At 33.7% G+C, this 24,833-nt stretch overlaps 2 protein-coding genes across 3 annotated transcripts; one reads left to right on the top strand and one right to left on the bottom strand.

Moving 5' to 3' along the window:
- The first annotated feature begins 6,313 nt into the window (after nucleotides 1-6,313).
- On the top strand, nucleotides 6,314-9,657 carry LOC118039160 (probable enoyl-CoA hydratase 2, mitochondrial). Its single transcript, XM_035045771.2, has 8 exons — nucleotides 6,314-6,673; nucleotides 6,784-6,953; nucleotides 7,793-7,867; nucleotides 8,266-8,356; nucleotides 8,472-8,523; nucleotides 8,845-8,948; nucleotides 9,033-9,109; nucleotides 9,328-9,657. Exons 1-8 carry the CDS (start codon nucleotides 6,484-6,486, stop codon nucleotides 9,502-9,504), a joined length of 936 nt encoding a protein of 311 aa, XP_034901662.1. The 5' UTR covers nucleotides 6,314-6,483; the 3' UTR covers nucleotides 9,505-9,657.
- Nucleotides 9,658-12,604: 2,947 nt separating this feature from the next.
- On the bottom strand, nucleotides 12,605-16,310 carry LOC118039043 (carbamoyl phosphate synthase small chain, chloroplastic). 2 transcript variants are annotated; one of them, XM_035045610.2, is made up of 11 exons: nucleotides 16,043-16,310; nucleotides 15,755-15,887; nucleotides 15,076-15,164; nucleotides 14,932-14,992; nucleotides 14,758-14,825; nucleotides 14,521-14,649; nucleotides 14,330-14,436; nucleotides 13,891-14,238; nucleotides 13,378-13,543; nucleotides 12,919-12,997; nucleotides 12,605-12,739 (listed from the first exon to the last, which is right to left on the bottom strand). In XM_035045610.2, the coding sequence occupies exons 1-10, from the start codon at nucleotides 16,182-16,184 to the stop codon at nucleotides 12,948-12,950; spliced, it is 1,293 nt and encodes a 430-aa protein (XP_034901501.1). In that variant the 5' UTR covers nucleotides 16,185-16,310; the 3' UTR covers nucleotides 12,605-12,739; nucleotides 12,919-12,947. The 2 variants fall into 2 exon arrangements, with proteins under 2 accessions (XP_034901501.1, XP_034901500.1); XM_035045609.2 differs by lacking the exon at nucleotides 12,605-12,739 and having other exon boundaries at nucleotides 12,758-12,997.
- Nucleotides 16,311-24,833: the final 8,523 nt, after the last annotated feature.

Raw genomic sequence — 24,833 nt, forward strand, 5'->3', positions numbered from 1 at the left:
AACATTACAATGATTGATGACATATGAGAATATATCAATAAATCTCACTCACCTGGCATGTCTACAATTCAACTTACCTTGACTTTTTAGATGTCTCAAAGATTAGTGATTCAAATGAATCACAAACTTCTTAGGCCAAAGAAAATGTTGCCAAGTCTTCAAAGTCCTCAATAATACATATAATTCTTTTTATTATGTTGGATAATTTAGAGTTGCACTATTAAGCTTTATACTGAAATAGGATATGTCTTTTACCCTCCATTAAAACAAATTCAATACCTTTAACTAAATCATCACATTTAATCTTAAAAATTTTATAAAGGTAGTCAAAGCAAGTAATGAAGCCGAAATAATTTTTTCTCTTAACAAATTAAAAGCCTTCTCTTATTTAGTTTTTCATTTAAAATATGTTGTTTTCTTTACAGTTTTAATTAATAGAGCAACTATTGTACAAAAATCTTTCACAAACCTTCTATAAAAACTAGCAAATTTATGAAAACTTCTTACCTCACTTATCGTTTTAGGTGAAGGCCACTCTTTTTTAACCTTAAACTTAACTTCATCCATCACAATACCTTTTGTACTAATTAAGGGTGTTCAAAATAGCCGACCAACCGATTAAACCGAAAAAACCGAGAAAAAATTAACCGAAAAAAAACCGAACCGATAAAAAAAACTGAATAAACCGATTAAAAAATAAAAAAAACCGACCGGTCCGGTTCGGGTCCGGTTTAAAAAAGCTTAAACCGATTGAGCCGGACCAAACCAAACCGGTTTAATTATATCTAAAAAAAAAGTATAAAAAAGAAAACCCTAACCCTAAAACTAAATACCCTAATCCCTCACAGCAGTCGCCCCCCTCCTTTTCCCCCCTCCCCCCCTCTCTTTCCCCCTTCCTTTTTCTCATAACCCTAATAGCCGCCCCCCTCTCTTCCCCCCCTTCCCCCCTTCCTTTTCCCATAACCCTATTTTCTCTGTTTCTGCAGCCACTTTTATTCAGTTACTAAAAGATATATGTACGTTCATTTTTGTTTGCAGATGAGAGCTTTCTAACAAATGGCTACTTGGACAAAGTGGTGGATTGGATCCTAGGAATGGGAGATTTAAAGTTAAGGGACCTTCCAAGTTTTGTTCGAACAACATATCCAAATGATTATATGTTTAACTTCTGCGTGGAATGTGCTGAGAGGGCTTTTGAAGATTCTGCCGTTATTTTCCATACTTTTGATGCTTTGGAGCAAAAGGTCCTGAATGCCTTTTACTCCCTGTTTCCTCGTGTCTATGCGATTGGTCCACTTCAGTTGCTTCTCAATCAAATACTTTTTGTTGCTTTATGGAAGCCTTAGATTCATCCTAAATGGCAATCTATCGAAGATGTAGTACACCATCTCGTTCCTTCATTGACACAAAGCCCAGATTAAGGTATACAACGGCATCAACAAAAATGTTTCGGTTTTTCTGGTTTTGGATGCTAAAAACTGACCCGAACCAAACAAAACCGATTCGGTTTGAACCGGTTCTCGGTTCGGGTTATATTAACAGGGACTATTATTTTTCAGTTTGGTTAAATTTTTGGGTTAAAACCGAACCGAAGCGGACCATAACACCCCTAGTACTAACAATATATATATATATATATATATATATTATATATATATATATATATATATATTTTTTTTTTTTTTCCATGCAAAAGTCACACTTTTTTATATTAGCATACAAACTTTTCTCTCTTTTTTTTTTCAATTGCGCCATTTTATGACCGAATGAAAGGCTAATTTAAGTTAAATTGTTGAGGAATGAAAAAAAATAAAAGATAAAGGACCAAAGTAAAAAGGACAGAGAAAATATGTGGCACCCTTAAAGTTTGAGAAAAAAGTTTAGTTTAATCCTTATACTTTCCAATTTAGTTTTTCAATCCCCTTGGTTTTTGAAATTTCTCAGTCTCTAGTTTGAGAGAGGGGAGAGAAAGTTACTGGATTCTGGTTATGGAGAAAGAAAGTCTTGATAGACACTGATTTAGGCTTAAAAAAGATCGATCTTGATATCAATGGATTCCATTCGATGAGGAGAGTCTTACTAGGTGTTATTTAGCCTTCCCAACACCTGAAATGGTAGATCTGAGCTTGGAAAGCCTTTTGGTTTCGAGTTGATTATAGGTTCATAGACTGGTTTTTGGGTTATTTGATACAACATATGAGTTTATCAAGGTGTATAGGGTGTTTTATAGGTATTTTGGGTCAAAATAGTTTTTTTAAAAAATGAGTTTTCGGTCAAAAAACAAAAACTCTTGATTTTTCAACCATCTTTTTGGCCGAAATTTGGGAAAAAATACGCGACACGTCACCTACCTTATTTTTTAAAAAAATTGGGGTGGAAAACATGTTACAAATAAAAAGATAAAGGACCACAAGTGAACCTAGTTTGCTAAGCATAGCAGCGTCTGACCCTTCTCTTTTTAATATGTATTTTTTAAGTAGTTTTTTTAATTTATATATAAATTAATATCCCTTCTCTCTCTGATTTTTTATATATCTTTTTTTTAATTATTTTGTATGTATTTAATGTTTCAAAAAGATTATTGTAATTCATCTATAATACTTTTTATATTTTATATAAATACACTTTATTTTCATGAGGTGTTTATAAACATAAAAAATTATTTGTTCTTGGTAAGAAAAAGTGACCTTTAAGATAAAAAAAAATGTGTGCATTAAAGAAAAAAGTTGGGGTTAAATATCATACTTATCTATCTTTTATTTTTATGAGAATGATTATCTTTTTATTTTAGAATTTGATTGGCATTAGTAATTATTTCTCAGTTGATTGGTTCATACATTATAAGATTTATTTCATTTAACATAAACAATGTCTTGATGTTTCTTAATTAAGAGAATCACGAAACAATTAAACACACTCGCAATATTGTCTCAATTAAACGCATTTGAGACCCTACATATAACATTGCATTAACAACTCTATTTTTATATTTATTAATGTATACAATCCTCATTTTATTTCATTATATATAAACATCGATTTTTTGATGCATAATTATATATTTTTTTTTCTTAATGTTAAAATACATGTTGACAGCACCTATATATTCATTATTTCACTGTAAGAAAAATTTGACGTAGCAACGAAGTGAGTCAAATAAACATGTTAACATTTTTTTTTTTCATTTACTCAGATAGATTGTGCTATATTTATTTAATTAAAAGAATGCATACGCTTTTCGATTTATGATTAGGATTTTTTTGTCAAAAAACATGTTGGAAAAGCTTATATATATTTTTTTTTTTGCTAAAAACATTATTTGACCTACAGTGAAGTACATGTCAAAAATTTAGTAAATAAATCTAAAATGCGTCTGAAAAACATTGTGGACGATCCACAATGTTTTGCCCATTTTGCCCTTATCTATATAAAACAAAAGGCAATGGATGAGGGGTATTATAGTCTTTTTGTAAGGACACATATGTCTTTTCTAGCTTCATTAAGGGCACAAAGGTCATTTTGTCTTTTTAAAAGTAGTATAATGACCAAAGTAACCTTATAGGAAAAAAATAGTTTTATGTTCAAGGGTTTTATGGTAATTTGATTTTTGTTATACAATAAAATGATGAACATACCATTGAGATAAAAAAAAAAAAAAAAAAAAAAAAAAAAAAAAACCAAAGTTGTCTTGTAGAGGCATTTTAGTCTTTCCATCTTGCTTTTTTTTTTTTTTTCTCTATGTTTAGAGCAATGAGGGGCATTTTTGTATTTAAATGATATAAAATATTTATATAAAAAAAGTTATTAGCACGTGCGTCGACGCCACACGCACTCTTTGGACAACGTATGTGGCAATGTTCAGTGTTAGAGGTTTTTTATTAATTATTTTGTATTTAATTTTTGAAGATATTATTCAAATTTATTTATAAATATTTATTTTATATTTTATTTAGATGAGGTTTATTTTTAAAGATAATAAAAAATACTTATTCTTTGATGATATTTCTAATGGGTGTAGTTTTGCATAATATTTTTTCCTTTTGTTTTATTCAATTGATTTAATGTGTGTTTCTATTTTTATTATTGTTTAATTGAATTTCAATTTGATTTTAATAAACAAATTCAGTAAATATAATCAAGTAAATATTTTATATTGTGAAATCAAATATCTTGATCTATATTTATCTTTTAATTTTTTCAGTTTTATTTTTAATTATCCTTAATAAATTTTATTTATTTATTTATGCGCAGATGATGCTTGATTTTTTTTAATAAAAATATTTGAATGAACTTTTTAATTTACACTTATTTTTTTTATTTTAAAAAAGCACATCGGTAAAGCTTGTATATCCAATTTTTGTATTGAAAACAATATACAACCCAAGGCATAATACAAATTAAATAACCTGTGATTAAACTATTTAGAGTGCTAATAACGGTTTCGGTTTAAAATTAGGTTTAGCAAAATATTCTTTTTTCCCAAGACAGCACTGCACACTAAAATATCATTTTAATGATCCTTAATTTAAACCGATAATAAAGAAGGATAAAATAAATAAGTAAGAGTTGAACCATTTTTTCCCTTTTCTTTTCCACTGTGTTCTAGTTTAATATATCAAATATATAAACTAGATGAAAACAATTCAATCTCTTTCAAAATTCATAAATTAAACCAAAATAAATAAATTCTAAACATTTATTTCTCATCTCCAATTTTCTTGAAAACAAGCAACACAAACATAAAATTATAATAGAAAAGCGGCATGGGTATCGTCGTATCGATATCAACCTTGGCATTAGTCAAATGACATCTTTTTTAGAAAGAATTAATTGTTTATTTAAAAATATAGTTGTGTTTATTTTTTAAAATATTTTTTATACCGAAATACATTAAAATATATATTTTTTATTTTTTAAAAATTATTTTTAAGATCGATACATTAAAGCAATTCAAAATATATAAAAAAAACATTAAATTTATTAAAAATACAAGTTGGCTCGCGTTTCCAAATCCAACCTTAAGGTATAACTAGGATGGTGGTAGGATAGTTTTTAATTCGAATAACTATATATATAAAAAATTATAGTTTGATTTGAATTTTATATTTTTATAAATTATATTTTTTTTTATTATGTAGTTTATACATTCAATGATATTTTATATTCTTAATAATATATTTTATTTTATCTTCTCTTACATGATCTAGGATGTAAAACATAATTTATAACAGTATAAAAAGAAAAATGTAATTCATTTCAAATTATTAGATGATTTTTGTAAATTTATATCCTATCACAAGAAAGTCAGATGATTAGCTATGCAAAAGATAAGAAAAAGGGGCTTGCATTTTTTTTTTTAATTTTGTTTATGGTTATAAAAAGTATTCCTTCAGAATTAAAGAGGCGGTTTTAAAGTCGTAAAATAAGGATCGACGAAGAGCATAATATAGGTACCATTAATTATAAAAACCTGTACTTTTCTTTTTTATATTATATTAGAATTGTCATTAAAAAATATTCATGATATTTAAATTTTTTTTTGTTAATTATAGAATCACGCTAATCATCATTTAATTATCACCCTTCATTTAACAATTTTAAAGAATATAACTAGTTAGATTTTAAATTTATTTTTTAAAAAATTATCAATTCAAATTTTAAAAATTTTAAAATTATTAAAAATTTATATAACCATTAATTTTAAAATTTATAAAATTAATCTCAATACAAATATTCATATTAATGATGAAAAAAAAAATCATTCATTTAACAACCAATTTAAAGGATGAAAAAACAAACCATCTACGTGGCAATAAACATAAGATATAAGGACATTATCCAATGTCCACTGAAATGATTTTGTTACGTGTGTGGGGGGGTACCATTGACAATTAAAAAGGATAGATGTTGATAATGGTGTGAATAAAAACATATTTTAAGTATGTTTGGTAATGAAAATTGATTTCAAATAAATTATTTTCTAGTAAAAAAATTTATCTGTTTTTAGAAAAGTATTTTATTTTTATTTTAGATGAAAAATACTTTTAAAAAATTAAAAAAAAATTATATTATTTATTAATCATATCAAATTTAATTTTTTTAATATATATATATAATTTTATTTTTTATATGATTTATTGACTAGGGAATTTTGATTTACAATTATGTTGGAAAACTCAACAAATTGAATGTCTACGTCTAAGAAAGAAAATCAACCAGCCTAATTATTAGTATTTTTTTTTATTTTTTTTTAATGTTGATCAAACTTAACCATGTTCATTATGTTTAAATATTATATGATAGATGAGTATTCGAACTTAATCTCGTCGAATTCACAAGAAGATGAGATTATAACCCTATATGATTGATTGACGAGCTTTTTAATTCATGGATAAGGTAGAATTAATATAAAACTATTATTCCCGTCCAAGTTACTCGCACAAAAATTTGTCTAAATCTTTCCAAAATCAAAGAAACAAGGAAATGGGTACTTTCCCTGCTCTAACAAGATCACTGGGTCATTACTGTATTAAAAAGTCGAGATCCTTTTACTTTCCGAATCCTCACGTTTACAGCAACGGTCACCAGTACCAAACCCATAGAACCCTCCTCATCTTGGACTCCCTGTCCTCTGAATCAGTCAGGCTTCGAAGATTGTCAGATTCGGATTCTGGTAAAATCCCAACTTAAACTCTCTGCGTTAGTGTTTGGTGCTGTGCTGTTTTTTGTTTCTGACAAGTTTTTAGATTGTTAAAAAAGTGAACACTTTTGTTGTTAAAACAGGGATTGTCGAGGTTAATTTGGATAGGCCTGCAGCGAAAAATTCAATTGGCAAGGAAATGTTAAGAGGGTTACGCAATGCTTTTGAAACAATTGAAAGCGACGTCTCTGCGCAGGTTGTTTTGATTTGCAGTTCGGTTCCGAAGGTTTTCTGTGCTGGTGCTGATTTGAAGGTAATGCATTCTCTCTTCGGTCTTTGATTTTTCTCTTTTTCTCAGTAGTTGGGGATTTTATTTGTTAAATACTTTTCAATGTCACAAAAGGGCTCATCACAATATCCCAAAAGAAAGAGACTTCATGAAAAGCAACTTGCTTTGAACAGCAGAAGGCTTTTCAATCTCTTTGAGTTTCTAAATTCTAATCTTAATGTCTAGTTGGGTTGTTAGATTCCCTGTTTTCTCTTTACGTGTTACTTTATTGATGTCAAATAATCATTAATCACCAATATCTTTCTCTTCCTACACTTTTTTGGTTGAACACATTTATGGCAGTGATACCCTAACTAAGTTGCTACCTTGGCAAAGTTTTACTTGCATCTTTATTGGTATTTCTGCATTTTATACCTATACTTATATAGGTCCACCTGGAGATGGTGTTCAATCTATTGTTTTTCTAAAAAAAAATGCTATTGGGGCTAGAAGGTTGAAAATAAGGGTGGGTGACTTGAATACTCAACCATGATTTTATATATATAAAAAAAATCAGTTGGAAGTCGTGTTCATTACAAGTGACGATAAGAACTTGATCTCGTTTATGAGCTTTCATATTGATAGACTTTAATTTTGAGACACTCTAAACTCACCTGTGGGCTGTGGCTATATTCTCCGTGTTCAGAAGCACATTCAGGTTTTTGTGATTTTTTTTTGTTCTTATTTTCCCTTTCTGCTAGGTATTTATTTTTCTCTTGTAAGGATGACAGTATTGATAATATTTCCTCTCGGGGACTGCAAGTCTGCACTTATACTTGGTGGTGAATGATACTTGACAGATCTGTCTTTGATTGGATTGGCAGGAGCGCAAGACAATGACTCCATCTGAAGTTCAAGATTTTGTGAACTCATTGCGATCTACATTCTCACTCATAGAGGTGGGTCCTTATGATTGTCCATATCTTTTCTAGAAGTTATTTTTTTTTGTTACTCGAACATTTTAGATACGGTGATGTGTGAATATGTTTGTGAGACTGCTCTAAAGGGGTGGGTTCCATATCCGTAGATGAATTGTGTACATGTCATTCAAATTCTAGTTCTTTGGTTTTGCATGAATTCTAATATCTTTTCTTTATAATTCTATCTCTGACCTTTTGTTTTAAGTTTTGAATTTTGCAAGTAGCCAACTCCTTGAAAACTTGTTTCCTGAACTATAGCCCAAGGGCAATTCTAAGATCCATGCGTTTATTATAAGATGTCTTTATGTCAGAGCATTTGTCCCAATTTCTATCTCCTCCTTAACAACATAATGAGCAACATGTTTCTGTCAATGCAGGCATTCAATGTTCCTACTGTTGCTGTTATTGAAGGAGCAGCATTAGGTGGTGGACTTGAAATGGCTTTATCGTGTGATCTTCGCATATGTGGTAGTTGCAGAGTTATTCATACATTTGCTTCTGTAAAATATTTTCTTTTGTATTATTGTATCTTGATACTCAAAATATGATTCCTACCTCATCTTACCCCATATCAACGATTCAGGAGAGGATGCAGTATTGGGCTTGCCAGAAACAGGACTTGCCATAATTCCTGGGTATTTGCTAAATTTGGCTTGTCATTGGTAGTTAATTACTTGGAATTGCAAGTTCTTTGCATTTTTTATTTGACTGCTCTTGTTTTCCTTATAGATAAACATGGATGTATTGTACTGTCTCCTCAACTTATTGTTACAGCACTTATATTCTACAATGTAATTTTTCTTATCTATCATTGATGATGAATTGTACATGGAATGGACTTCTGATATGTAACAATTTTTAACAGACATCATTGTGCTTGAAACCTTCTCAAGTTTCATTGGAAATTGGCCATTTAGTGATAGATCATCCTCTTATGGAATCTTTGGTCCTAACAGTGCAGGTGGGACACAAAGACTTCCTAGGTTGGTTGGAAAATCACTAGCAAAGGAACTTATATTTACTGGACGCAAGATTAATGGCAGAGAGGCCATGTCAATGGGTATGTTTAGCTGGTAGCCGCTTTGAATCTTTTTTTTTTCTTTCTTTGATTCATATTTAGCAATGAAGGTGTGTTATGTTGCAGGGCTTGTCAATTACTCTGTCCCTGCTGGTGAAGCTCATTCAAAAGCACTTGAAATTGCTCGGGAGATTATTCAGAAGGTACAAAATGTAAACCTTAAGGATTTTTCTCACAGAAAATTATTTAGCACAGAATAACAGTGCAACTCTGCACTCTGCGGAAACCTGTTGTTAGCTTTGGAGACTGAATGACTTGATGGTGACCATATGCACAGCATTTCAAAAACCTGAAGTCATTTTGATGCTTAGTACTATCAGTTTGTTGGAAGTTCACTTTGACACGTCTGTACTCTTGTCAGGGTCCAATAGCAATTAGGATGGCAAAAAAGGCCATCAATGAGGGGCTTGAGATAGATTTACCATCAGCTTTGGAATTGGAAGAAGAGTGCTATGAACAGCTCTTGAACACAAAAGATCGTTTGGAAGGCTTGGCAGCGTTTGCTGAAAAGCGGAAACCAAGTTACAGAGGGGAATAAAAAGAGAACAAATGTTCCTGGACAAGTTTCTTAGGATTAAATGCCATTCTTCATACAATTTGTGCCCATGAGCAAATGTGCATGCCAGACAGTATTAAATTTGTATAAATTATTAATAAAGAAAATAGTAAGCATTCATCTTGTCTGTCATAATCAATTTGGTGATGATTGGAATGCATTGTTGGTTATCTATTTGTTTAGAAGCTACCTAGTTTCATTAGCGAGTTAATGATTTGGAAATCTGCGCAAAACATCTTTTAAAGTGGGGCATTTATTTACAGATGGTAACCTCCTAACATACAAATAATGTCATATAAAATATATTATTGATAGAATTGATAATCGATGGTTGAGTGAAGACCTTTGCCATATTGCTAGCGAGGGCTTCTAGTGAATCTTCATGTATGAGCGGTCCCTTAATGAAGGGGGAAAGTGACATATCTCTATAATTAAAAACTGCTGTCGTTTTAGGTTTTGAATACAGAAAAGCAGTAAGAATTTGAAAAACTAGCTTATAATGAAAGATTAAAAGATTCGCAAGATCATAATCAAAATGAGAAACCGGATGTAGAGAAGCCTTTGCCCTCGACTTCTGCTATAATTACATCGGCTCATTTTGGTTACCAAGCCAGTTGACCAGGTATCTGAAACTATTTGATATGGAGTGTTCTCTGCTTCAGATTTGAGATAAGGATCTTTGACCACTGTTTTAGTCATTTAGAACCATCCCAGTTGTTTAGAAAGTAGAAAAGTTTCGAGGTTTGGATTCGAGCTTCAATTGGGGGATGATGAGCTTGGGATATTTACGTATTTAATTTTAAACAACAAAACATGCTGGCAAAAAAAAATTTACATTTCTTTTTAATTATTTATTACAGGTTCTTTGTCAAAGAAATCTTTGACTGCATTGGAAAGTGAGTTTATTGACTACAGGATCATTGACAGCACTGAAAAGAAATGGTTGTTTTCTGTAAGATGATTAGCTTTTTCAATTTGAAAGGAGGAGGATGAAATATTGCAAACCATGATTTAACTTCAGTTGAATAGAAAGGCATTACAACTAACGACGTCAATTTATATATATAATCTAGTTTGTTTTGGTATCTTAAGCTAGCTCAAATCTTATGTGCCCCCAGTTTGTCGTGTCTTTCGTTTTCTCGAAATTGCAGGCTTTGCCAAATACCTGCTCGCTCTGGGCAAAGGTACTCTAAAGAAAACAACATTTTTTTTTCTGCTAAGATGCTTGTTTTAGTTGAATTACTCATTTTGAAATGTCTTTATAACTTAAGTGCATGCAATGATCATTTTCTCATATTTGTAGGATAATCAAATCATTCAACAAGAAATGATATGTTCTTTGCTGAATTATCACAGAGAGCTCTAGTTTAATTTATGCTACTTAAAAACTGTATTAGATGATGTTCTGGGCTGTGCAGATGAATAGATGTTACTGGTGACTAAAATTAATTTCTCTTTGTACAGAAAAAATAAATCACTTTATTTTCTAGTTTATTTTAAGTTTTGTTTATGCATGGAACTAATCAACGTTTTTTATTTTGTTAGATCACGACCAAATTTCATCAGCTTATCGACTGCTCTGCTTAAGCAATGTTATGACTTTTTACATTATCTTCTTCTTTGATCAAAGTATGATATATGTAAACATAAATAGATTTTCAACCTTCAGATTTCAGAACTTTAGGATGTCTATGAACTTCTTGATCACTAAAAGAGAATCCTTGACATAGAAGCAGGCGAGACTCCATTCTTAATCCTTGCAGATATCGCTGTTCAGGTTTTGAGCAGATGCTACAAGGTTCATAATCTTAAGCTTCACATCAAACTAGAAAATTGGCTTGATAATAACGTGTTTTCGAGTGAAGCAAATTTGAGACTGCTAACTTTCTTCTATGGCCTCATTACAAGTCTGTTGCAAACATTACACGTAGGCAGGCTTGTCTCTGTCAAAACAATTTCCAATTTTTGTCTAAGATTGTTAATAATTTCAGAGAAATCTATATTAGAAAAAAGACACATCCACCTCATATATGGATTTAAGTTCTTACGAAAATTTAAGGACAAGTTTTACCCTTTTTACCTTCTTACCAAGCTCCATTTAGGGATCTTTTTCCTGAGTTTAACTTTAAGGAAGCAATCTTGACCAAATCTCCATCGCTGAGTTTGTCCTATCACATGAATATTTACTTGCAATGATCTCTATCTGTTCTTGATCCTTGCATTGCAGGTTATATCCTCTCTAAATCATTTATTGTCCATCTTGTTTCGTTGTGAAAGCACATGACAGCAAGAAAAAATTTCTCCCCCCAGACCGAAAACCAGATTTTAGACCAAAAAAAATGGACGAGTCTGAGAAATGTCAGTGACAAACAGTCTGTAAAGTTTTTTCCAGCAAAAGTTTTGTCCAATCTGGCCTGCCAACGTAGGCTCATGATTTTATTGTAACCATCAATACGAAAACAGATTTTTCTTCTTATTCTCTTTCATGTTTATGCAAGCAAGCTCATTGTTTTGCTGCTTGAATATCTGGATAGATATCCTTGTTCATCATGACTTTTCTTTGCCTTTTCTTGTTCTGGCAACGACTAAACAAACACTGATTTTTTCTCCACGTTATTAGCACCCTTAGATATACATGCAGTTGTGTTGACATTTCTTAAGAAGTAGAAATCTTTATGAAGGCTTCAGGTTCCATGGCTAGTTGATTTTGATTTGTGAATAGGGGAGAAACCAGATAAGTCGTTGTTTTGTAGAGATAGATCATAAATTATGCAGAATCTACTTATCTGGCTTTATTTTACACAGAACTTGCAAGTTTCAGTGGTGAATGTACAGTAATCACAAAAGGTAAAGAACTTACATATTTGAGGAAAATATACTTTTTTAATAAAAATTGATGAAGGTAGTAGAATGAAAGTAATGGACCTTTCCTTGCGTTTTCTAATGATTAAAACTTAAAATTTCTACTTCAAGATTTCAGGTTCTAACTCTAAGAAGGGTGAAGATTTGAAAATGAGTAATTGTCCATTTTACCAATGGTTTTTAACAACGGAGACATTAAATTAATTACCAGAAAATTGCATAAATTACAGGCACGCGTGTTCTCTCTGTTCGTGTTGATTTCATTAAAAAGATTTTCATGTCCTTCATTTCTCTTTAGAAATCGGGAAAAGACTATTAAACTATCCATTGTGCAGCCCAGAGTTCATTGAACATCCTGTTCAACCAAAAAAAGAAAAAGGACATAATTAATATAGGACAAATTACATGGTATGTTCGATCCATTGGAACTTCTTATATAGTCAAAAAACAAAAATGTTGATACATAAATTATCCCAACTATTTCGTACAAGTCAACAAAACTGAGAGTAAGACAACCCTGAGATTTATCACCACCTTTTCTTTACAGTAACAGATATATCTGCTTATGCCTTTTGTTTGACTTTCTTCATTAACTCGATGAATTCTCCGAAAACTGCAGCGAGAAAACTCTAGGTTAACATGCATGTGCAAGAAATCCAATATATAAACAGAGGCGAAAACGATGATGAAGTTCAAGAAGCAACTATGCATCATCATCAACAACAAGAAAAATGACAAACACCACCCAGCTCCACTTGTGCGCAGAGGGGAAAGCTAAAATGAAGCAAGGAAAGGACTCTGTTTTGCGTTGTGCTCTCCCTCTCCCTTTCAGCTGTTGTATAATGGAACCACTTGACAATGACAATAGCTATTTGTGGATGTAATTCTGTATCAGCTATATAGTGAAAAGTGATTTTATGGTGTGCATAGAAGTGCAGAAAATGGAAATAAAAAAAAAGGAACAAGTAAAGATAAGAAAAGGACTTTGATTACCAGAATCTGAATCATGAGGTCCTGGTGATGCCTCTGGGTGATATTGAAGAGACATGACATTTAGCGCCGGAAAAGCAAGACCAGCACAGCTTCCATCATTAAGATTAATGTGTGTCACTTCCACACCTTTGGGAAGTGATGCAGGGTCAACTGCATAGTTGTGATTCTGCCACATCAACCATTGCATGTTAGAAAGTGACTAGAACAGGAAAAAAAGGAGAGCATTTCCTGCATGAATTCAACTATGCACATACAATCTTAACTACTATATTCTAATTCAATCATTGTAAAACATGACTATCCCCTTTTTAACTTCATACTTTGAGGATTCTCATGATTAACATTGAGTTGAAAATCTAATTAGGGGGTTAACATCATCATCTTTAACCAGTCGATATCTGATGGATTAGGGTTGGCAATTTGTAAAATTTGAACCTGCTTTTGATGTTTTCATGAATTCACCTATTCAAATACTGAAAATTCATTTAAACGGGTTACCATTGAAAAACTCACCTGGGCACTGATCTCTACACGGTTTGCAACAAGGTTACGAACAGGATGGTTTCCTCCATGGTGGCCAAACTTCATCTTAAAGGTTTTACCACCTAATGCCTGGCCAAGCAACTGATGGCCCATACAAATTCCAAAAACAGGGACCTTTCCCAGCAATTCTTTGACTGTTTTAACAGCATAAGGAACTGCAGAAGGGTCTCCAGGTCCATTGCTGAAAAGAACTCCATCTGGTTTCATATTTAGAGTTTCTGATGCTGGCCAATTTGAAGGGACCACAGTGATTTTACATCCATAAGACGATAAGCGTCTGAGTATATTATGCTTGATCCCAAAATCATATGCAATGACCTTCAATCCAAGAATAAGCATGAAAAAGAGTAAGAGCAAGTTGTAAGTAAAGATATTCAACTGAAATCAAACTAAGGCAAGTCATACTAACATGGTAAATCCCTCCTCTTCCCTCGCAGTTAAAGTCCCACTCTGGATCTGTTTTGTCAACCCATTCATAAGGGGCAGTGCAAGTGACACCACTTATCAAATCAATTCCTGAAAATTGAATCAGCAAAGTGAGAACCGCCAATGTTCTGTAATACTCACAACCGTATCCATCAAGTAAACTGATTCTTTTACCTACAATGTCCCATGAGCGAGACATTTCCAAAAGTTCCTCATCTGTCTTCGATTCTTCAGTGGTTAGAACACCAACAAGGCTTCCATCTTGCCTCAATCTGCGGGTAATCGCACGGGTGTCAACATCATCTGTTGTGTATTGAAACAGCATCAAATGCAGAGGTTAAAATCTATTGAAAAAAAAAAGCAGGACATTAAATAACAAACAGAGCATCAACAAACTGAAATTTAACTTACATATTCCCATGATGTTCCTTTCTAGCAAGTAATCACCAAGGGCTTTGGTGCACCTCCAATTCGATGTGCTGAATCCAGTTATTAGACAGTTTACAAACATAATAAGCAGAAGCTGATTGGATATGTCAAATGAAGATGAAGCAGATTAGAAAGCAGCAAATGAAGAAACAGCACCTGATACTTAAGCTTCTGATCACAAGACCAGCAAGGAAACACTGCCTTGATTCCTCATCATCTAACATGCAAGGCATCGGAATCAGATTGCCAGTAGCAAAAAGATGATACACTATGCGAAGAATTGTAGGCTGTTTCACCTACCAAAATTTACCCCAGTGTTCCCAATATGTGGGTTTGTCATAAGAACAAACTGCCCCGCATAACTAGGATCCGTAAGGATTTCTTGATACCTATAATGTGAATAAATATGAGACATGTTTCACTTCAATAGGATACAATTGGCTTGACGCCACCATGGTAATGCTGCATCAATTTTAGGAAAAAAACTTTGAATTGACATACAACGGCGAAGTGTTTACAAAACTATTTAAGACTTAAACTAGTCAGCCTTTTCCATTTGAATGGCCTTCAAATTGGCATCATATATACCTTTGCTTAATGTCTCTGCATCAATTGTAAAATGCCCTTGTCTGTCCCTTAATGTGCCTCAGGCATTGAATTGTATGGGCTGAATAGCATTCCTAGGGTGACTTGTTATCAAAAAGTGGATATCCAAGCTCAGCTCGATATTAAGGTGAACATGTCAATTCTAATCTAACTATACAAATCTGGAGTGGTCCCACTTTTAAATGTTCCAAACTTAATAATTTGAAATGAGGGAAACTCTCCGTTGTAACAAAAACTGGATTACATCAATGTTATTTCTACTGACTCAATTAAGTAAACTACTCCACATGATAAATGGACATAATACCATAAAAAAGGCCAAACAAAGAAAATTAAAATTCATTTCTTTACAAAGAACATGAAGAAATCTTACCCTGTCAAAGAAGTATTGAAGACAACTTCACCAACTTGAGTTCCTCTAGCACCAAATGACTTTGCCCTCCAAACTGAACCATCTTCAAGTACTAATCTAGCATCTGAAGTTTTCCAGGGCCTTTCAACCACTCCTTTAAAACCAAAAAAGACCTCAAAGTTTTCACATTTTCATGCACATAATCCCTACGTTACTCTCGATTAAAACAACAAATCAACAATATAGAATAATCCCAGAAAAAGTAATATGAAAAAGGTAAAAGGTAAGTAAGCAAGGAGAGAGGTTGACCAGTGGCAGCACCATCCAAGGAAGAAAGAGAAGCTGTGCATTTAACACTGAAAACCCTCAAAGCTTTCACCTTTGGTTTTGGTTTTGGTTTTAAGAAGTTTTGTGTTGTTAGGGCAATAGGGTTTTTTATTGCAAGCTCCATCCTCTCTCCCTCACTCACTCCCTTTCAGTGTCTGTGATTCGTTTGGTTTTTGCTTTCTGTGCGTGCGGGTGTGCTGCCTGTCTCTGGTTTTCTTTAGTAAAAAGGAGACAGGTATAAACCCTTCTTCTTTAGGATGGCTATGAAAGATGCTTGATACGTATAAAGAGTTGTAGGCTTAAAGCCCATTTTAAAACCAAAGTGGCTTCAGCTTCTGAGTCTCATATAAAATGGGCTGGAGGTAGTTTGAATTGGAGCCCGCCGTCATGAATAATGGACTTGATTATGAATAAGTGACTGTAAAAGTATACTTGCAAGTCAATTAATAGATGCTAAAATCCACGGATCTATATATATAATTGGGTCATTGATAATTATATGATTTTTTATATTTTATAATTTATATACCCAAGCTATTTGGTTTATTTTTATCTGTGCAGACTAGATATATTAGATTAAACTAATTTTTTATGGTTATTATAAATATTTATTTTTATATTTTTAATTTTTATAAATTTATATTTAGAGATGGATTTACAGCATAGAATGTAGATGTGATAGCACACCCAATATTAAATCTAATTTTCATGCTCTATACCATCATTAAATTTTAATTACCTCCCCCTTTCCTTCATCAAATAAACGAAGTATTTTTTTAATTGCATTAAAGAAATCCAATAGAAAGTCCACTATTAAAAACTTTGGATTCAAAACATATATATATAATATATATATATATATATATAATATATATATTATATTAGTAAACTATCAAATATAAAAATAAAAAAGTATAAAGTATACGAGTTAATCAGGTTTTAAAAATTTTAACTTGTCATTTGACCAGTGATATTTATTTTAAATTTTTTCAATTCAATATCATCTATGATATTTATATTATTTTATTTTTACAGGTTGTGTTGGAACAAAATTAATTTTAGAAATTTCCTTACTTATATATTTATCATTGGTGTTTTCAACAAAATGAAGCATTGTATTGCATGATGTCCACCAACGAATTAGTCACCAAGAGGAGGTGATCATAAAGAGTCTAAAAAGACGCAACAAAAACACGGATTCTAGCTAAAGGTCTTCTTTCTCTTGGCAATTTGACTCGAAACCAGGATCAGGGGGTGGGGGGCTTCTTCTACATAAGAATAGGCTGCAAACAATCCTAATAGAAAACACCCCACCAAACCACGGATGTAATTTATGTCGAGCAAACCAATTCTTCAAGAGATTTAAAAAGGAAGACATGGTCAGTTACGCCACCTTCCTTCTTAAAGGGGAGGCCAATCTATGATGATAGTGGATTGAGAAGATCATTAGATGGAAGGATTTTGATAAAAAAAAAAGCTATTGGCTAGGTTGTCACATTAAGTAATGGATAATGATGAGGAGTTGTCTCGCATCTAACAAACTGATGACCTACACATCTACCCGAAGGAGTTTGAGAGTCTAATTTAGTGCATGAGTGGTCCAGAAAGGCCCTTGTAGACACCTTCATTGATTGCAAGAGAATTCAAGACGAATCTCAGCTACTTGGTGAGAAAGGCAATTAAATACCTCGCCTAGAAGATGATCATTTTTCTGATACGAGGAGAAAGAAAAGTGCAGTAAGTGAGTCGTACCATCATCGAAGAGCCGTTAGTAAGCCTCTTTTCAAAGTCTCTCCCATGAGATGAAAAAACATAATGAAAAGCTTCTTTAGGATACAAATGCAAAGGACCCTAAGAGTTTATTATTGGGTTTTTGGAGAAAACAATACCAACCCACTATCAAGTTCTAGGAGAAAGACGATAACAACCTATTATCGGAAGAGGAAACTCCAAATCTCAACAATGAGGAACTAACCAAATTTCCACATACTATAACTGTAATTATTTATTGTTTAACATTTTAGTTTCAGCTGACGGATCATTCTTAGATAGACTTTTCAAATCCACTGCAAGCATGGATTGGGAGTTTTTCTTTTTCTCCTTTTGTCTTTAGCTATTCTGCTGCTACCTGTTGCTGTTGTTGCTCAACCACCCTTTCTCTGCCCCCACAATTCATGTCAACAGAGTTTTGATGATGAATTTCAATGGTTACTATAAAAAACAATAATGTATATTGGCTGAAATTTTTTATTAGTATTCTTCTCCTTGTAGGAGGAAATATATAGGCAGAGTTCTGAATAGGCAGTGCCTTGAATAGGCACAGCTCTGAATAGGTAACAATCCTATTCTAAGAAAGTATAGTAATTTTGTACAAGATTTGATATGACTTCTAAATTGATCAGATTCTCATAATTATTGCCTATTCAAGATTTGATTTGAATAGGCAATAATTAGATTACAAAATAATATTTGATCTAGTTCCTATAGTTAATCATATTACAGAATCGCAACTAATCATGTCAACACTCCACCTCAAGTTGGAGCATAGATATCAGTCATGCCCAACTTGGTAATTACTCACTGAAATGCCGGTCCTGAAACAGCCTTGGTAAGAATATCAGCTAACTAATATGCTGACTAAACGAAGGGAAATTCTATGAGTTTCTGATCTAATTTTTCTTTGATAAAGTGACGATCAATTTCAACATGCTTTGTGCGATCATGTTGAACAGGATTATACGCAATGGAAATGGCCACCTTATTATCACAGTATAGAGTCATCAGGTCCGTATAATGAATCCCTAATTCTGCCAAGACCCTCTGAATCCATAATAATTTACATACCCCATGAGCCATACCTCGAAATTCTACCTCCGCACTCGACCGGGCCACCACTTTTTGCTTCTTGCTACGCCATGTAACTAGATTTCCATTGACAAAAGTGAAGTAGCCTGATGTAGATTTTCTAATTGTTTGATCCCCTGCCTAATCAGCATCGATATACCCTCAATGCTAGAGACTCCATGTTTTGAGAATAATAAACCTTTGCCTGGGTACCCTTTAAGTATTGTAAAATTCTATTCACGGCATGCAAATGTTCTTCGCTGGGTGCATACATAAATTGACTTACGACACTGACAGCATAGACGATGTCCGGTCTTGTATGGGATAAATAAATCAGTTGACCAACCAATTGTTGATAGTGGCCCATGTCTATTGGAACCTGATTAGGAAATACACTGAGCTTGTGATTGATGTCCATAAGGGTTGATGCTGGTTTGCAAGCAAGCATGTCAGTCTCTGTTAGCAGATCAAACACATATTTGCGTTATGACATAGAAATCCCGTGAGCTGATCTGGCGACTTCAATGCCTAAGAAGTATCTGAGTTGCCCAAGGTTTTTCATTTTGAATGCAGCAGCTAAATGTTCCTGTAATAGCTTCATCTCCTCTGGATCATCACTTGTTAGCACCATGTCATCCACGTAAACAATGACGGTTGTTACCTTCCTGTTTTGGTGCTTTATAAACAGAGTATGGTCTGCATTACTCTGTTTATAATTGAATGTTGTCATTGTAGATGAGAACCGCCCAAACCAAGCTCTAGGAGATTGTTTCAACCCATATAGAGATTTCTTCAAATGACAGACTTTGCTCCTGGTTTCAAAATTACACTGCACACCCAATGGCAAGTCCATATACACTTCTTCTTCTAACTCCCCATTGAGGAATGCATTTTTAACATCAAACTGTTTCAAAGGCCACTCCCAACTGGCTGCTATAGATACAAGAATATGAATTGTGTCCAGCTTGGCAACCGGTGCAAAAGTCTCTTGATAATCCACGCTGTATTTTTGTGTATACCCCTTTGCAACCAACCGGGCTTTATACCTGTCAATGCTGCCATCGGTTTTAAGTTTCACATTGAGCACCCATCGACACCCAATTGTTTTCTTTCCTTCGGGTAGGGAGACAAGTTCCCAAGTAGAGTTCTTTTGCAAAGTTTGCATTTCTTCATTTATTGCCTTGGCCCAAGCTGGATCTGTCAAAGCTTCCTGCACATTACTAAAAATGGATATATTGGATAATTGATTAACAATGAGTGCATATGATTCAGACAACCTATGGTTAGAGACATAATTGTTGATTGGATATTGGTTATTGACTCTATGATCGGGTTCATACTGTTTCTTCGGGATACCCTTGTTTGATCTTTGGGAACATCATGGGGTTGTAGTAGTAGGGTGAACATCCTAGGCATAAGAGATATTAGTAATTACATTTGACTAGTCAGATATAGGCTGTAGGAGTACCTGGGATTCAGCATTCTAAGAAGATTCATTGGTTGATGGTGCTAACAAAGGCAACTCTATATTTAGTGGTGACTCCTCATCAGTGCTTCTGCCTCGTGACCCCTCATCGGTGCCATTGTTCCCAAGCTGTTCAATCATGTGTTCCACCTCAATAAATTCATTCCCGTCACTCTCTTGTAGCAAATGTTTAGTGCTGGATTGCTCCCCCTAAGAGGAACCTTCTTTTGAATAAAAAGGTTCAGTCTCACGAAAGGAGACATCCAATGTGATATGTAATTTTTTAGTGTGAGGATCATAGCATCTGTACCCTTTCTATAAGTCTGAATATCCCACAAAAACACATCGAGTGGCACATGGATCAAGTTTAGTTCGTAACACCTTTGGAATGTGAACATAAGCAGTACACCCAAACACTCTAGGCTCAAGGTTTGGAAGGTGCGGGGTGGACAATAAGGATTGCATCCGCTATTGAGGTGTCTGAAAATTTATCACTCGAGAAGGTGTTTGATTGATCAGATACACAGCAGACTTTGCATCTTCTCCCTAGTAGTACCGAGGCATGTGCATGCTAAAGAGAGAGGCACAAACCACTTCTAAAATTTACCTATTTTTTCGTTCGGCCAACCCATTCTATTGTGGAGTATAAGTACATGAAATTTGATGCCGAATTCCATAGTGATGAAGATACTTCTGAACAGAGGTATCCAAGAATTCCATAGCATTATCAGTTTGCCAACTACGAATCTGTTTCTGATATTGAGTCCCCACCATACGATGAAACTCCTGAAATGCTAGAAAAACATCACTTTTTTTGTGTAGTAAAGACATCCAAGTCATTCTAGTACATTCATCGATAAATGTGACAAAATAACGGGCTTTTGATATGGTAGAAATTCTTGCAGGACCCATACATCAGAATGTATAACGACAAAAGGTTCTAAACTTTTATTCAAACTTGGTAAATAAGTAATACGATGGCTTTTAGCAATTTCACAAATATTGTAATGAAACTCGGAATCATGAACTACGTTAAAAAGATGCGGTTGTAATTTTCTAAGATATCCAAAGAAAAGATGTCCTAATCGTCGGTGCCATAACCATATTTTGCCTCGATTTGTATCTGAACTTCTAGTTTGATATGCTTGGCCGAATCTCTGTCCTCCATTTTTTATAAGTTCTAAATAATAGAGTTTGTCATGTTTAACACCATAACCAAGAATCTTTCGGGTCAGAATGTCCTGAAACACATAAAATAACGACCAAAAGGTTACTGTAAAATTAAGAGCAGAAGTAATTTGGTCAACTGACAACAAATTATGTTCAAGGGATGGGACAACTAGAATTGAGTTCAACATGATTTTTTTAGTCAAGATGACAGTGCCTTCCCCAACAGTAGGGGAGGTACTCCCGTTAGCTGTAGAAATAAAAGAATGTGTGGAAGAGTGGAGGGATTGTAGCTGACCAATGTCTCTAACCATGTGATCTGATGCACCTGTATCAATTATCCAATTATTATCCTTAGTAATTGCAGAGAATGTATTTGCCTTACTAGTGCTGCTAGAGTGAGCAACATTAACAGTAGGCGACAAGTTATCAGCAGCAGGTAGTTTATCAGCACCAGTAATATGAACTTCAGCCGTGGTCATCATGGCTTTTCCTGCAATTTTCTTCCTTGTTTTCTTTGAGAAATCCCAACATTCAGGATAACCAATGATCTCATAACACCTCTGTTTTAAGTGTCCCGATTCACCACAATGCCCACAAACGAGGCCTGTGTATTTTCCAGCAGATGAATTATTTCAATTCTTCATTGTTCCAGAAGCTGGTCCTTGATGGGGTTGGTTTGTAAACATGGTAGAGTGCACAGAGTGCTCACTGGTTGTTCGATAGTTCCCCATGGTTTGTCTCTATTTAAACTCCCTCCTTATGCATGCGTATGTACTCTCCAAGTCTAGTTTTGGATCTTTGTGTAATATTTCTCCGCGGACTTGCTCAAACTCAGAGTCAAGACCACTCACAAATATATGAACACGAAGTCAATGCATTATTGAATGCAGTTGGACCACTCATTCGACTGTCTCTCCTTGAGAGGCAGTTATGTGATCAATTTCTTGAAAAAGAGCCACTAGTTCATTGTAGTAAGTGGACACAGGCCTTCCCTCTTGTTTGATAGAGAAAGATTTTTGATTTAATTCAAACAGATGAGTTTCATTTGAGCCATCATAGAAGGTCTTCGACACAACCTCCCACATTTCCTTGGCTGTGGATAGGCGAATAAATCATTGCATCAGTAACGGACTCATTAAATCAATGAGCCAACTTTTCACCTTTTGACTTTCGGTGATCCATGTTGCAAACATAGGATCTTCGGGTTCAGGTTTTTTTGTTGCGCCAATGAGATATCCGGTTTTGTTATGAGCACCAATGTGCATCTCTATTAGTTGAGACCATAATGGATAATTGTTTTCATCTAATATGATGCTGGTAGGGAATGCAGAATTGTCTTGGTGAATAATAATGGGTGATGTTTGGCTATTTTATGGAACGGGGACAATGGGGTTGAGGTTCGTCATGTAATAAGGGATTTGTGTTTGATTAATTATGCTCTGATACCATATAGAAAAAAATAATGTATACTGGCTGAATTTTTCATTAGTATTCTTCTCCTTGTAGGAGGAAATATATAGGCAGAGCTCTGAATAGGCAGAGCTCTGAATAAGTAACAATCCTATTCTAAGAAAGTGTAGTAATTTTGTACAAGATTTGATATGACTTCTAAATTGATCAGATTCTCATAATTATTGCCTATTCGAGATTTGATTTGAATAGGCAATAATCAGATTACAAAATAATATTTGATCTAGTTCCTATAATTAATCAGATTACAAAATCGCAACTAATCATGTTAACAGTTACTATATGTGTCATCTTACAATCATATCTTTTTCTTCCCTTTTATATTTTCTTCATCTTTTTGTGCAGCGAGCAAGATTTCTTAAGAGTGACAGTGAAATGGAAGATGCCCATGCTGTAGCTGCCCCACATATGGTGATACAGAGGTAAGTGTACTAGTAATTACAGTTTCAATTACCAGTGATGGAATAGTATATTTAATTTGGTGATTTAGCGTGGGTAATGTAAACATAAGGAAGCTAGAATAACAAGACTTCTTACTTTTCAATGCATATATGGTTAAGAAATACACATGGCTTCCAGTGTTCATGCTCATTAATTACTAGATAACATAATGATTTATATATTCCAGAGAGCTAAGAACCTTAAGTGTGGGAGATAAATAAATAAGTTGTAGTCTTAGAGGTTGGACGGAAGAGTTTGCCTTGAGCTAGCATAATTGGGTCAAGTAATTACGTTAGAAACACATCATAACTACCCAAGATTCATTGACCTGTAGTAAAATTCAGAAAACAGGTTCTATGGAGAAATCTTCATGGTCTTTAACCACCTTAATTTAGAGAATAGGTTGAGTTGGAGAATTAAGAAATGTTGAGGATTGAGGAGTTTAAATTAAGAAACGTTGGAAAGATGGTCTGATGAACAGACTTTGCAAGAAATGTAAGATGAAAGCATGCGTTTCACTTGGAACAAAAGCCAAGCTTGGCATTTAATATGTGAAGTTATAGATATATATTGTTTCTTCATGTTTAATGCGGAAGTAATGTGATGCTATGGTTGTAAAGGCTATACACTGAAAATTGACTGAAATAAATAAACTTCGTTAAAAAGTAGCCATAAGTTTGCTTCATCTTTATTTTGCTTGGTTCATACCATTCCTTTTGATTTCTTGTTAATTGTTGTTTGTGCGGGCTTCAAATAATGTGAACGCTCATTTAATTTGCTTCATTTATGTGGATGGTAGACACTTAAATAATCAGCTTCCCTTTCGCTACGCTTGTTTAAGGCATGAAAAAGCAATAATATGGTGTCGTTTTTAGTTGGTGAGCTTGTGAATAGTTTTGGTTTCGACTGTTCATGATCCTAATTCATAGTTATCTTACACATAGAAAAACTTATTTTAGCCTAATGGGAGAAAATCTGGGCCAATATCGCATTGTGCATCCTTACAAGGCAGCTTGATACAGGTATAAATTAGAATCCTTTAGTTTATTTTTTGTCCTTGTAAACTTTTATGTTATGTGTGCTAAGACGGGAACAACATGGATGAATGTTTTAGGTCAATAGAAGTATTGAAATAATTAACCTGAAACGCAAAAGAAGATTTTCAATAATTAGAGGGTTATTGCTTTAATTACTACGTGGAAGTTGAATATTATGGCTTATGAAGTTTTTTGGTGTAAAATGTTTTGTTTCGAGCCTCTTGAAAGCCAAAAAAAGAGGAGCAGCGGCCATCCTCATCATTTCATAGTCATGCTGATGACGATGTACAACCTCCTCTTCGGCAGACAAGTTGCAGTAGCGGTGTGAACCCGGCAGCAATGGAGG

Source organism: Populus alba, chromosome 1 (assembly GCF_005239225.2).
Source record: "Populus alba chromosome 1, ASM523922v2, whole genome shotgun sequence".
Taxonomy (NCBI): domain Eukaryota; kingdom Viridiplantae; phylum Streptophyta; class Magnoliopsida; order Malpighiales; family Salicaceae; genus Populus; species Populus alba.

Excerpts from the sequence above, each read along its gene's own strand:
- LOC118039160 (XM_035045771.2), top strand. The coding sequence starts at position 6,484 with ATGGGTACTTTCCCTGCTCTAACAAGATCACTGGGTCATTACTGTATT. Across the intron at positions 6,954-7,792 it reads GTGCTGGTGCTGATTTGAAG|GAGCGCAAGACAATGACTCC; the intron begins GTAATGCATTCT and ends TTGGATTGGCAG. Across the intron at positions 8,524-8,844 it reads GGACTTGCCATAATTCCTGG|TGCAGGTGGGACACAAAGAC; the intron begins GTATTTGCTAAA and ends TGGTCCTAACAG.
- LOC118039043 (XM_035045610.2), bottom strand. The coding sequence starts at position 16,184 with ATGGAGCTTGCAATAAAAAACCCTATTGCCCTAACAACACAAAACTTC. Across the intron at positions 15,165-15,754 it reads TTCAATACTTCTTTGACAGG|GTATCAAGAAATCCTTACGG; the intron begins GTAAGATTTCTT and ends TTCACATTATAG. Across the intron at positions 12,998-13,377 it reads ACCTCATGATTCAGATTCTG|TTTTCGGAGAATTCATCGAG; the intron begins GTAATCAAAGTC and ends TTCTCGCTGCAG.